The sequence below is a fragment of the Rhinoderma darwinii genome, unplaced genomic scaffold (genome assembly GCF_050947455.1).
Source record: "Rhinoderma darwinii isolate aRhiDar2 unplaced genomic scaffold, aRhiDar2.hap1 Scaffold_3879, whole genome shotgun sequence".
NCBI classification, from domain to species: Eukaryota; Metazoa; Chordata; class Amphibia; order Anura; family Rhinodermatidae; genus Rhinoderma; species Rhinoderma darwinii.
This window is the reverse complement of record NW_027463509.1, coordinates 61,134-75,412: the sequence shown is the minus strand read 5'-3', so window position 1 is coordinate 75,412 and position 14,279 is coordinate 61,134. Positions and strand designations below refer to the sequence as shown.

The 14,279-nt window shown below is 48.4% G+C and overlaps 2 protein-coding genes across 3 annotated transcripts; one reads left to right on the top strand and one right to left on the bottom strand.

Annotated features, from left to right (window-relative positions):
- Positions 1 to 439: 439 nt before the first annotated feature.
- Positions 440 to 2,529, top strand: TIMMDC1 (translocase of inner mitochondrial membrane domain containing 1; the record flags this gene model as incomplete). The annotated part of the gene is made up of 4 exons (XM_075848350.1): positions 440 to 507; positions 1,313 to 1,391; positions 1,463 to 1,573; positions 1,657 to 2,529. Coding segments are annotated over 4 exons (391 nt in total), but the record flags the coding sequence as incomplete, so codon positions are not given.
- A 2,973-nt stretch (positions 2,530 to 5,502) lies between these two features.
- On the bottom strand, positions 5,503 to 8,502 carry LOC142707656 (ICOS ligand-like). 2 transcript variants are annotated; one of them, XM_075848352.1, is made up of 5 exons: positions 8,376 to 8,502; positions 7,727 to 8,077; positions 6,148 to 6,429; positions 5,862 to 6,067; positions 5,503 to 5,787 (listed from the first exon to the last, which is right to left on the bottom strand). In XM_075848352.1, the coding sequence occupies exons 1-4, from the start codon at positions 8,446 to 8,448 to the stop codon at positions 5,910 to 5,912; spliced, it is 864 nt and encodes a 287-aa protein (XP_075704467.1). In that variant the 5' UTR covers positions 8,449 to 8,502; the 3' UTR covers positions 5,503 to 5,787; positions 5,862 to 5,909. The 2 variants fall into 2 exon arrangements, with proteins under 2 accessions (XP_075704467.1, XP_075704466.1); XM_075848351.1 differs by having other exon boundaries at positions 5,503 to 6,067.
- Positions 8,503 to 14,279: the final 5,777 nt, after the last annotated feature.

Here is a 14,279-nt window from a genome sequence, read left to right as displayed (position 1 = left end):
CTGTAGTTATTACACCCTGCCCCCTGTAGTTATTACTCCCTGCCCCCTGTAGTTATTACTCCCTGCCCCCTGTAGTTATTACACCCTCCCCCTGTAGTTATTACTCCCTGCCCCCTGTAGTTATTACACCCCGCCCCCTGTAGTTATTACACCCTCCCCCTGTAGTTATTACTCCCTGCCCCCTGTAGATATTACACCCTCCCCCTGTAGTTATTACACCAGCCCCCTGTAGTTATTACACCCTGCCCCCTGTAGTTATTACACCCTGCCCCCTGTAGTTATTACACCCTGCCCCCTGTAGTTATTACACCCTCCCCCTGTAGTTATTACTCCCTGCCCCCTGTAGTTATTACACCCTGCCCCCTGTAGTTATTAGATCCTGCCCCCTGTCCCGTTACCTCCTTCATATATCAGTAAACACAACTCTCATCTCCTACAGCTGTGTCAGCGCTGGACTCTCGGCGTATCGGGACAAAGTTGTAGTCAGCAACTTTGCTGCAGCCGGAGGTGAGTGGATGTGATGGGGGGGTGGTCTATGGGGGTAGGACAGGTTGGTGGATGTACGTTGACATGTTGGGGTGTCTATGGGGGTAGGACAGGTTGGTGGATGTACGTTGACATGTTGGGCGGTGGTCTATGGGGGCAGGACAGGTTGGTGGATGTACGTTGACATGTTGGGGGGTGGTCTATGGGGGTAGGACAGGTTGATGGATGTACGTTGACATGTTGGGGGGGTGGTCTATGGGGGTAGGACAGGTTGGTGGATGTACGTTGACATGTTGGGCGGTGGTCTATGGGGGCAGGACAGGTTGATGGATATACGTTGACATGTTGGGCGGTGGTCTATGGGAGCAGGACAGGTTGATGGATGTACGCTGACATGTTGGGGGGTGGTCTATGGGGGTAGGACAGGTTGATGGATGTACGTTGACATGTTGGGGGTGGTCTATGGGGGCAGGACAGCTTGATGGATGTACGTTGACATGTTGGGGGTGGTCTATGGGGGCAGGACAGCTTGATGGATGTACGTTGAGTTGTCATGGATGTAATGCTGGGGTGGTCTTGGGAATCGTCTGACTTTTTACGAGGTGTTGACTGGCATGTTCCAGTGACTGGTTACGATGGGTGGTGAGTCGTCTTACTGTCCATTCATGGGGCTTCTTGGGGCTGGGATGGACCTTCCTCGCTGCGCCTTTCTTCTCTGGCAGTTGCCATCTTGGTCTTCATACAGTTGCATGTGACTAGTGGACGGTGTGGTGTGAGTGACCGGTGTCGGCGCACAGTGTAACGCATTTCTCCTTCTGCCCTGCAGCCGTCACTGGTGGTTTATTCCGGCTTAACCTGGGTCTCCGGGGCCTGGCTGGAGGCTCTGTGATTGGAGTATTACTTGGGTGAGTGGCATTTATATGGCAGCTCTGTATATTGGGGTTTAGGTTGTTCTCACATCGGCCTCTGTTCTCAGTGTTCCTGCCGGAGCGTTGATTTATGGATTACAGACTCTCGCTGGAGAGGATCTGCGTGAACGCAAGCGTAAAGAGCGGCAGCAGCTCCATGAACGTCAACTGCAGGAATGGTGCGTATGTTAAATGCCGGTGTATACCCCCACATGTCTGATCTGGGGGTCACTGCGACATCCCCATGTGTTCTCCCACACAGGTCCGAGCGGATGGCGCTGACGGACATCATTGTGCAAGAGTTTCAGGAGGCCGGTCAAGAGTCATCCGAGAAGGAAATGGAGAAAATCAATGACCTGTTACAACTGCCGAGAACTGCTGCTCCAGAGGAATGAGAGGGACATCAGAAGTCCGCGTCCACCTGGTCACCGCTTATAGCTGAGGGACCGGGAGCTGCCAGGCGCCTCTTTCCACCACCTCTGGTCATGTGGACTGAGCTCGGGTGAGCCCGCTACGTGTCGGAGGAGCTACAGGACCAGAAGCTCTGGCCGCACTGCTCGGTGGCTTCTCTGTCGAAAGTGGAGCGGACGGAGCCCCGAGGACAATAAATATCTGAGCCGCTCCCGGCGCGCCGCCTTGTGTTCTTCGTGTGGCTGTCTATAGGCGGCGGTGCTGACCCCCGGCCACACACTACTTATTCTCATCATCACTTTTAGTGTCCGGAGTCGTTCGCAGGTTGGGGCCCAGTGGCTGCTATGGACCTTTCCTTCTTCTCCGGTTGAGATCATGGTGTCGGTCTGTGACCATCTAGTCCAGGTCCAAGTCTAGAAGATGAATTATTATGGTGACATGGTGGACATTTTGCCGTCTTTGTATTGGAGCAGCTGGAGGAAGACTCCCATCATTCCCACTTGTTAGGAGTTTAGGTCCAGCCATATTTAAGAAGCCCGCAGTCCAGGGAATACGTCGGCCATATTGTCTTCCTGGGAGTCCTACTTCTTCTACTGACTCCTAAGATCTGTGCCCTGTCCGCCGCTCCCCTGGATATATCTCCGTATAATGTCAGGGAGGAACTAATGAAGAAGAAGCCGCAGATCTCCAGATTACCTAGAGAAATAAAGGGGTTACTCAGTGAGTCTTCTTTGTTGATAATTTGTAGGGCCGTGGCCTAGTTTTGGTGTTGGAAATGTCCGTTGGCTGCTCTGCGCTGCCCGCCTATGGAATGGACTGGCGGTTGTTCTGCGGATTTCTACTCTAATGGGCACTAATGATTGGTCCCTAATGTGGCTGTCCGGAAACCAGGAGAAGTACGCCCCCCCCCTTACTACTTAGTCAGCTTACCCAACCAGGGTCTTAAGGGGCCTTACACCCTAGATCGCGATTGGCTGACAGCTATTCCCCGGACTCCCCATACATTTGTAGTAAGTTGGTCCCCTGATGGCAGCTTATTTCTCGTGAGAATAAAGGATAGAGCGTGTTGAAACCCGACATTCCCGATCCTGCCCCCCCCCCCCCCCCGACATCTGCCGTCAGGGGAGGAGGAGAGTAGGGACAGCCGCGTACACATTACATGTTCATCCGGTCCCAAATCATCAGGACATTTAGGCCGGGTTCCCACGGGTCGGATATTGTGGTGCGATTATTTTTTTTTGTTGGCCGGGATTTCCTCTGCAGAAAGCGGCAGTAGAAATAATAAAATGTTCATACTTACCACGGCCGTTGTCACGGGGACACGTCCCTCCTTTACTGTCCGGTGCGGCCCCCCTGGATGATGTTACAGTCCATGTGACCGCTGCAGTCTGTGATTGGCCTGTGATTGGCTGCAGCGGTCACATGGGATTAAACGTCACCCAGGAGGCCGGACTGCAGGGAGTTCAGGGTAAGTATAATTTTTTTTTTTCTGCGTTGCGATTTTTGCGGCAGGATCGCTGCCATTCCGTCGCAGAAGTCGCAACACTTGGTTTCTGTTGCGGGTTTTTCATCCCCAGTGAATTCAATGTGGAAAAACCACAAGAGAAAAGCAACGAAAACGCAGCATAAATTGCACGGATTTCGTATCCGCACCGCAGGTCAATTCATTCACGATTTGGCTGCGGTGATTTTCTGAATCGCGTCCACTTTGCAGCGACTGTAAATTCTGCAGCGTTTCCCCTTCGTGGGAACCCGACCCTCCAGTCCAGCTCGCAGGGACGTGTTTGGTGTGTTCTTTCCTGTCCCGGCTGATTGGCTGAGAGGGAAGGGGCGTATGTGTATATTCTGCCCCCTGCTGGATACTAATAGGATGTGCAGGTGACGACCTTCCCAATAAATCCAATAAGACTCTTCACATCCCGGAACACATTTTTCTCACATGTCCCTTATGCCGCTTAGTCCCTCACAGTCCTGATCCCCGCAGGTGGAGCTGTATGTTGTGTGACATAATAATGTAACCGGTGGTTGTGATAACTCTATAATCTAGGGTCAGCTTAAAATAAGGAGGGGAGGAGGGGGTTATAGAGGAGAGACGAGGAGGAGGGGAGACTAGGGGGAGGGGTCATAGGGAGGAGGGGACTTATAGAAGGGGGTCTGGGTTTATAGAGTGGAGGGGAGAAGGGGAATATAGAGGGGAGACTAGAAGGAGGGGGTTATAGAGGGGAGACGGGGAGGAGGGGGTTAAAGAAGTGGGAGGAAAGGGTTATAGAGAGGGTTATGGAGGGGAGAAGGAGGGGGTTATAGAGGGGAGATAAACTGTCCATACTCATCAGGTTCATGTCGGGGGTTAATGGTGATGCGACAATAACCTGATGTGTGTGGAGACCTCCTGACGGCAGATGTCGGGGTGGGATGAGAATCGGACATAATTTACCATGCCCGATCCTGTGTTCTTCTGGGAGATAAGCGGCTGCCGGATGGGGGAGGGGGCAGTAAGTGTCTGGCAGCAGCTTGTCTCCCTCTCCCCTATTGACTAGACCTTCACGTTCAGAGCACAGAAGAGATGGGCTGTTAGGATGGAAGCCGTGTGGAGAGATGTCTACATGTAACACACACCCTGCTCTTCCACTATACTGATGATACAGGGGCGGGGCTGTGACAACCATGTACTTATTGTGTCATCAGGCCGAGGAGGCGGAGTATCGGTCATTCATGTGATGTCACTGTGATTATAGTCACCGCAGCTTGTCTCCTAGAAGTGTCCGCCATGATCAGAACGCCCCGGACTAGTGAAGACGTGTTATTAGAGGAGATGATCTCTTCACCCTCTTATATAGGGGGGTAAATACTCTACAGGGCGACTCTATGTAACTGGAATTTACTGCATGTTACTGTCCCGGTGACCTCACCTCAGGGGTCATGGCTGCCGGAGGTGCACATCCATATTGAGCCTGTAGGGGTGCACTCTGTCTATGCCACCATCTCGGCTGGGTGATCCTGATTGTTCCCTCCCATCATGCCCCAGCACAGATTTCATGTTCTCTTGGAGGTTATTAATCGTGCGCTCAGTGTCACCCCCTGTTGAGCAGTGTATGTGCTGCTGTGAACAATGGCGGACAGGCAGCTCCTGCGCTAATGTCGTAACGAGAGAGGGCAGATTCGTACCCGGCTAGAAGAGTCTAATAATCCCGCAGTCTGACAATATTCACACAATGAGGTTTTATTAATCTTGGATCTTTTTCCTGGATCGGCGTTGGAGCTCACTGGCGCCATCTGTAATACATGTCCTCAAAATGTCGGGCAGGGAGCCGGTGTCTGGTCATCTTCTGTTTACCCCCCTCTGTGGTGTAATATCTTACAGCAGTGTTGTATACAGTGATACGTATGGCGCCCGTCCTGGCAGATTGTCGCACGACTCCCATGGTTTTCCTCTATTATTATACATTTCATGATGGCGCCTGCGATCTCCCTACAGACCGGCTTCTCTGCTGTGTGACTCTGACCTGCGTCCTGTGCTGCCGTATTCCATCGGTGTCGTTTAGAGACACATACACACATGACATCAAGCATGGCAGCCCCCGGCACAGTAAGAAAGTGTTAATAAAAAAAAACCCGCGTGTGACAAAATAAATAAAGTCAATATAATATTTTATTAAATAAAAACACAAATTAAATTAAAATAAAAAAATCATGACCCTGTCCCTTTAATACCAATATTTGACCTGCGTGGAGCTGCTGGGTGGTCTTCTCTTCTGAATATTGCATGTGGGACTCCACCCATGAGTCTCCGAGCACCGGTGCAGTTCACCCCCCTGTGGAGTTGCCCGGCGTTTCTATACATTCTGGACTGATTAGTTGTGCCATCGTCCCCGCTGTGCCCTCAGTCTTCAGCCATCTTGACGCCGTCCATGTCCCTCTTCACCACTGTGCCCTCTCAGTTTGGTCAGTGGTCTGTATCCCCCGGTACTCTCAGCATTTGGGTCTATAGGGACATTACGTTGTCACCATTGTATGTGGTTTTATGAGAAATCGTAACGATTTTAGGATAATAAGAACCTCTCAGAGGTCAGAGAAGCAGCTCCACCCCGGAGGCCCCAGCTGAAGTCACTGTCCGGCTCGCACCGCATACACGTTGACGTCCGCCCGGTGCAGTGTGTTGAGGCTTTTCAGGGTGAGTGACATCATCAGACTCAGGCAGATGAGGACTGCGGTTTCCCTGGTCTCTTGTCTCCAAGCTCTGGATCTTTGTGGGTGAAGTAACCCTGAAAAGAAAAGGTCAGGTGTCAATCCTCCGTGGTTCTGTGGGGGTGGATATTCCCGTGTTACCCTCTCCCACACTTACCAGTCTTGTCACTGCACACTGTTCTGCCCGCCGCTACCACGCAGCAGTAGATAGAGCCCATTGCGGATTCTGGCACGGTCAGACGTCCCGATACATTGTACAGAAGAGTCTGCGGAGTACTGACTGCCAAGGTCTTTGTCGTGTTCCTGATGTTGAGGTGATCGGGGTTTATTATCCACTCAACGTCTCCCTTGGGGTATCCACCATTAGAAGAGCAGACAGCAGTATGTACAGCACCAGCCCTGCCCGGGAACAAGGAGAGCTGAGGCCTCGAGTAATCAGCTGCAAGATGGAAGGTGAAGAAAGTATTCAGTATACAGCCCCGACGTGTCCTCATAATATAAACCCCCATCTACATCTCACATCAACATACTCCCCCTACATCCCATCATCACCACCACCATACTCCCCCCTACATCCCATCATCACCACCACCATACTCCCCCCTACATCCCATCATCACCACCACCATACTCCCCCCCCCCCCCCCTACATATCATCACACCCACCATACTCCCCCTACATCCCATCATCACACCCACCATACTCCCCCCTACATCTCCTCATCACACCCACCATACTCCCCCTACATCCCATCATCACACCCACCATACTCCCCCTACATCTCCTCATCACACCAACCATACTCCCCCCTACATCTCATCATCACACCCACCATACTCCCCCTACATCCCATCATCACACCCACCATACTCCCCCTATATCTCCTCATCACACCAACCATACTCCCCCCTACATCTCCTCATCACACCAACCATACTCCCCCCTACATCTCATCATCACACCCACCATACTCCCCCTACATCCCATCATCACACCCACCATACTCCCCCTACATCCAATCATCACACCCACCATACTCCCCCCTACATCTCATCATCACACCCAACATACTCCCCCTACATCTCATCATCACACCCACCAAACTCCCCCCTACATCTCATCACACCCACCATACTCCCCTACATCCCATCATCACACCCACCATACTCCCCCCTACATCTCATCACACCCACCATACTCCCCCTACATCTCATCACACCCACCATACTCCCCCCTACATCTCATCACACCCACCATACTCCCCCCTACATCCCACCATACTCCCCCTACATCTCATCACACCCACCATACTCCCCCCTACATCTCATCACACCCACCATACTCCCCCTACATCCAATCATCACACCCACCATACTCTCCTACATCCCATCATCACACCCACAATACTCCCCGCTACATCTCATCACACCCACCATACTCCCCCTACATACCATCATCACACCCACCATACTCCCCCTACATCTCCTCATCACACCAACCATACTCCCCCCTACATCTCATCATCACACCCACCATACTCCCCCTACATCCCATCATCACACCCACCATACTCCCCCTATATCTCCTCATCACACCCCCCATTCTCCATCTCATGACCCCCTCCCCCGGTACTCCTTGTGTTGGGTTGATAGGTTTGTGTCTTCTGGATAATGATAAGTGCATTTATCTGTGATCCACCAATCCAATTATTTACTTTCCTGTCATTATTTCTTACCCCATATAGATAGGAGCAGGTGGCCTTTGTACTCGAGCTCGTATCCCCGGGATTTCAGCAGGAAGACCGTGCAGTCATACTCGCCCTCGTCACTGGGGCTGATGTGTGACAGAGATAGGGTGAGGTTGTCCTTAGAAAGGCGACAGCGGTTCTTGTAGGACCAGTTCTGATGGTCTGGCTGTTCCTGACCATTCGAGAAAGAAAACACCACCTGTGGGTCGGAGTTGGGTACACGTCTCTGCAGAAAAAGGCGAAGTGTCCCCCACTGGGTAATATTGGGTACAGGCACCACACATTGCATGTTCACGCTGTGCCCCACCTGTACCTGGACCTGACGCTGCTGAGCGGCACCTGATGGAACATCCAACATGTAAATCACGCTTTAAACACACATGATGAGCAGTAGAATGGTCTCTGCCGGGTGCCCATTCTGAAGATATAACTGACTTCAGAATAATGGGGGGGTGCAAGAAGGTGGAAACATCCAGAAGTTACCAGAGCGTCCAGTACAAGACATAATGCAATTGTAGGTGAAGCTCCAGGCGAATCTGATGTCCGTACAATGACGGATATTACTACATAAATGTCTTATTACACTCTCACCTGAGACCCCTCGTAACAAGGACATAGACGCGACATCACACGTTACCTGTAGTGAAGACTGTGCAGAGGATCACACACGTGTCCAGAAGCACCACGACCCCCCTCGTTCCTCCACACATCTCTGCCCACAACAATCTAAGGCATGTCCAGGGTGGTGGGCTGCATGAGGGAAGACATTGTGTCATACGACGTAAAGATCGCCAAATAGACCTGATAATATGACCGGTCAGCAGATCACAGTAATCCCTCATTATCTCCAGGTAGTCATACTGCTCCTGCCGCCATGTCCACAGGTTTCTGAGCCCCTCACCCATCCTGATATTACACGGGGAGCGTCTGTATTACATGTGTGATATTACACGGGGAGCGTCTGTATTACATGTGTGATATTACACGGGGAGCGTCTGTATTACATGTGTTATATTACATGGGGAGCGTCTGTATTACATGTGTGATATTACACGGGGAGCGCCTGTATTGCATGTGTGATATTACACGGGGGCGTCTGTATTACATGTGTGATATTACATGGGGAACGTCTGTATTACATGTGTGATATTACACAGGATCCGTCTGTATTACGTGTGATATTACACGGGAGCGTCTGTATTACATGTGTGATATTACACGGGGAGCGTCTGTATTACATGTGTGATATTACACAGGATCCGTCTGTATTACATGTGTGATATTACACGGGGACATCTGTATTACATGTGTGATATTACATGGGGAGCGTCTGTATTACATGTGTGATATTACCCGGGGAGCGTCTGTATTACATGTGTGATATTACACGGGGACGTCTGTATTGCATGTGTGATATTACACGGGGAGCGTCTGTATTACATGTGTTATATTACATGGGGAGCGTCTGTATTACATGTGTGATATTACACGGGGAGCGTCTGTATTGCATGTGTGATATTACACAGGATCCGTCTGTATTACGTGTGATATTACACGGGAGCGTCTGTATTACATGTGTGATATTACCCGGGGGCGTCTGTATTACATGTGTGATATTACACAGGATCCGTCTGTATTACATGTGTGATATTACACGGGGACGTCTGTATTACATGTGTGATATTACATGGGGAGCGTCTGTATTACATGTGTGATATTACCCGGGGAGCGTCTGTATTACATGTGTGATATTACACGGGGACGTCTGTATTGCATGTGTGATATTACACGGGGAGCGTCTGTATTGCATGTGTGATATTACACGGGGAGCGTCTGTATTACATGTGTGATATTACACAGGATCCGTCTGTATTACATGTGTGATATTACACGGGGACGTCTGTATTACATGTGTGATATTACACGGGGACGTCTGTATTACATGTGTGATATTACACGGGGGGCGTCTGTATTACATGTGTGATATTACACGGGGAGCGTCTGTATTACATGTGTGATATTACACGGGGAGCGTCTGTATTACATGTGTTATATTACATGGGGAGCGTCTGTATTACATGTGTGATATTACATGGGGAACGTCTGTATTACATGTGTGATATTACACAGGATCCGTCTGTATTACGTGTGATATTACACGGGAGCGTCTGTATTACATGTGTGATATTACACGGGGAGCGTCTGTATTACATGTGTGATATTACACAGGATCCGTCTGTATTACATGTGTGATATTACACGGGGACGTCTGTATTACATGTGTGATATTACATGGGGAGCGTCTGTATTACATGTGTGATATTACCCGGGGAGCGTCTGTATTACATGTGTTATATTACATGGGGAGCGTCTGTATTACATGTGTGATATTACACGGGGAGCGCCTGTATTGCATGTGTGATATTACACGGGGGCGTCTGTATTACATGTGTGATATTACATGGGGAACGTCTGTATTACATGTGTGATATTACACAGGATCCGTCTGTATTACGTGTGATATTACACGGGAGCGTCTGTATTACATGTGTGATATTACACGGGGAGCGTCTGTATTACATGTGTGATATTACACAGGATCCGTCTGTATTACATGTGTGATATTACACGGGGACATCTGTATTACATGTGTGATATTACATGGGGAGCGTCTGTATTACATGTGTGATATTACCCGGGGAGCGTCTGTATTACATGTGTGATATTACACGGGGACGTCTGTATTGCATGTGTGATATTACACGGGGAGCGTCTGTATTACATGTGTTATATTACATGGGGAGCGTCTGTATTACATGTGTGATATTACACGGGGAGCGTCTGTATTGCATGTGTGATATTACACAGGATCCGTCTGTATTACGTGTGATATTACACGGGAGCGTCTGTATTACATGTGTGATATTACCCGGGGGCGTCTGTATTACATGTGTGATATTACACAGGATCCGTCTGTATTACATGTGTGATATTACACGGGGACGTCTGTATTACATGTGTGATATTACATGGGGAGCGTCTGTATTACATGTGTGATATTACCCGGGGAGCGTCTGTATTACATGTGTGATATTACACGGGGACGTCTGTATTGCATGTGTGATATTACACGGGGAGCGTCTGTATTGCATGTGTGATATTACACGGGGAGCGTCTGTATTACATGTGTGATATTACACAGGATCCGTCTGTATTACATGTGTGATATTACACGGGGACGTCTGTATTACATGTGTGATATTACACGGGGACGTCTGTATTACATGTGTGATATTACACGGGGGGCGTCTGTATTACATGTGTGATATTACACGGGGAGCGTCTGTATTACATGTGTGATATTACACGGGGAGCGTCTGTATTACATGTGTTATATTACATGGGGAGCGTCTGTATTACATGTGTGATATTACATGGGGAACGTCTGTATTACATGTGTGATATTACACAGGATCCGTCTGTATTACGTGTGATATTACACGGGAGCGTCTGTATTACATGTGTGATATTACACGGGGAGCGTCTGTATTACATGTGTGATATTACACAGGATCCGTCTGTATTACATGTGTGATATTACACGGGGACGTCTGTATTACATGTGTGATATTACATGGGGAGCGTCTGTATTACATGTGTGATATTACCCGGGGAGCGTCTGTATTACATGTGTGATATTACACGGGGACGTCTGTATTGCATGTGTGATATTACACGGGGAGCGTCTGTATTACATGTGTTATATTACATGGGGAGCGTCTGTATTACATGTGTGATATTACACGGGGAGCGTCTGTATTGCATGTGTGATATTACACAGGATCCGTCTGTATTACGTGTGATATTACACGGGAGCGTCTGTATTACATGTGTGATATTACCCGGGGGCGTCTGTATTACATGTGTGATATTACACAGGATCCGTCTGTATTACATGTGTGATATTACACGGGGACGTCTGTATTACATGTGTGATATTACATGGGGAGCGTCTGTATTACATGTGTGATATTACCCGGGGAGCGTCTGTATTACATGTGTGATATTACACGGGGACGTCTGTATTGCATGTGTGATATTACACGGGGAGCGTCTGTATTGCATGTGTGATATTACACGGGGAGCGTCTGTATTACATGTGTGATATTACACAGGATCCGTCTGTATTACATGTGTGATATTACACGGGGACGTCTGTATTACATGTGTGATATTACACGGGGACGTCTGTATTACATGTGTGATATTACACGGGGGGCGTCTGTATTACATGTGTGATATTACACGGGGAGCGTCTGTATTACATGTGTGATATTACACGGGGAGCGTCTGTATTACATGTGTTATATTACATGGGGAGCGTCTGTATTACATGTGTGATATTACACGGGGAGCGCCTGTATTACATGTGTGATATTACACGGGGATCCTCTGTATTACATGTGTGATATTACCCGGGGAGCGTCTGTATTACATGTGTGATATTACACGGGGACGTCTGTATTGCATGTCTGATATTACACGGGGAGCGCCTGTATTGCATGTGTGATATTACACGGGGAGCGTCTGTATTACATGTGTGATATTACACAGGATCCGTCTGTATTACATGTGTGATATTACACGGGGACGTCTGTATTACATGTGTGATATTACACGGGGACGTCTGTATTACATGTGTGATATTACACGGGGGGCGTCTGTATTACATGTGTGATATTACACGGGGAGCGTCTGTATTACATGTGTGATATTACACGGGGAGCGCCTGTATTACATGTGTGATATTACACGGGGAGCGTCTGTATTGCATGTGTGATATTACACGGGGGCGTCTGTATTACATGTGTGATATTACACAGGATCCGTCTGTATTACGTGTGATATTACACGGGAGCGTCTGTATTACATGTGTGATATTACACAGGATCCGTCTGTATTACATGTGTGATATTACACGGGGACGTCTGTATTACATGTGTGATATTACACGGGGAGCGTCTGTATTACATGTGTTATATTACATGGGGAGCGTCTGTATTACATGTGTGATATTACACGGGGAGCGTCTGTATTGCATGTGTGATATTACACAGGATCCGTCTGTATTACGTGTGATATTACACGGGAGCGTCTGTATTACATGTGTGATATTACACGGGGGGCGTCTGTATTACATGTGTGATATTACCCGGGGGCGTCTGTATTACATGTGTGATATTACACAGGATCCGTCTGTATTACATGTGTGATATTACACGGGGACGTCTGTATTACATGTGTGATATTACATGGGGAGCGTCTGTATTACATGTGTGATATTACCCGGGGAGCGTCTGTATTACATGTGTGATATTACACGGGGACGTCTGTATTGCATGTCTGATATTACACGGGGAGCGTCTGTATTGCATATGTGATATTACACGGGGAGCGTCTGTATTACATGTGTGATATTACACAGGATCCGTCTGTATTACATGTGTGATATTACACGGGGACGTCTGTATTACATGTGTGATATTACACGGGGACGTCTGTATTACATGTGTGATATTACACGGGGGGCGTCTGTATTACATGTGTGATATTACACGGGGAGCGTCTGTATTACATGTGTGATATTACACCGGGAGCGTCTGTATTACATGTGTGATATTACACGGGGGCGTCTGTATTACATGTGTGATATTACACGGGGAGCGTCTGTATTACATGTGTGATATTACACGGGGATCCTCTGTATTACATGTGTGATATTACACGGGGAGCGTCTGTATTACATGTGTGATATTACACGGGGGCGTCTGTATTACATGTGTGATATTACCCGGGGGCATCTGTATTACATGTGTGATATTACACGGGAGCGTCTGTATTACATGTGTGATATTACACAGGGGGCGTCTGTATTACATGTGTGATATTACACGGGGGGTCTGTATTACATGTGTGATATTACACGGGGACGTCTGTATTACATGTGTGATATTACACGGGGAGCGTCTGTATTACATGTGTAATATTACACAGGGGGAGCGTCTGTATTACATGTGTGATATTACATGGGGAGCGTCTGTATTACATGTGTAATATTACACAGGGGGGGCGTCTGTATTACATGTGTGATATTACACGGGGATGTCTGTATTACATGTGTGATATTACACGGAGAGTGTCTGTATTGCATGTGTGATATTACACGGGGAGTGTCTGTATTGCATGTGTGATATTACATGCAGGGAGCATCTGTATTACATGTGATATTACACGGGGACGTCTGTATTACATATGTGATATTACACAGGATCCGTCTGTATTACATGTGTGATATTACACGGGGAGCGTCTGTATTACATGTGTGATATTACACGGGGAGCGTCTGTATTACATGTGTGATATTACACAGGAGCGTCTGTATTACATGTGTGATATTACACGGGGGGCGTCTGTATTACATGTGTAATATTACACGGCGAGAGTCTGTATTACATGTGTGATATTACACTGGGAGCATCTG

What these genes read in the sequence shown, in the direction of transcription:
- LOC142707656 (XM_075848351.1), bottom strand. Translation starts at nt 8,448, where the DNA reads ATGTGTGGAGGAACGAGGGGGGTCGTGGTGCTTCTGGACACGTGTGTG. An exon ending in CTGCACAGTCTTCACTACAG is followed by an intron (nt 8,078 to 8,375) that starts GTAACGTGTGAT and finishes ATGTTCCATCAG; the next exon opens with GTGCCGCTCAGCAGCGTCAG. An exon ending in CCTGCTCCTATCTATATGGG is followed by an intron (nt 6,430 to 7,726) that starts GTAAGAAATAAT and finishes TCCATCTTGCAG; the next exon opens with CTGATTACTCGAGGCCTCAG.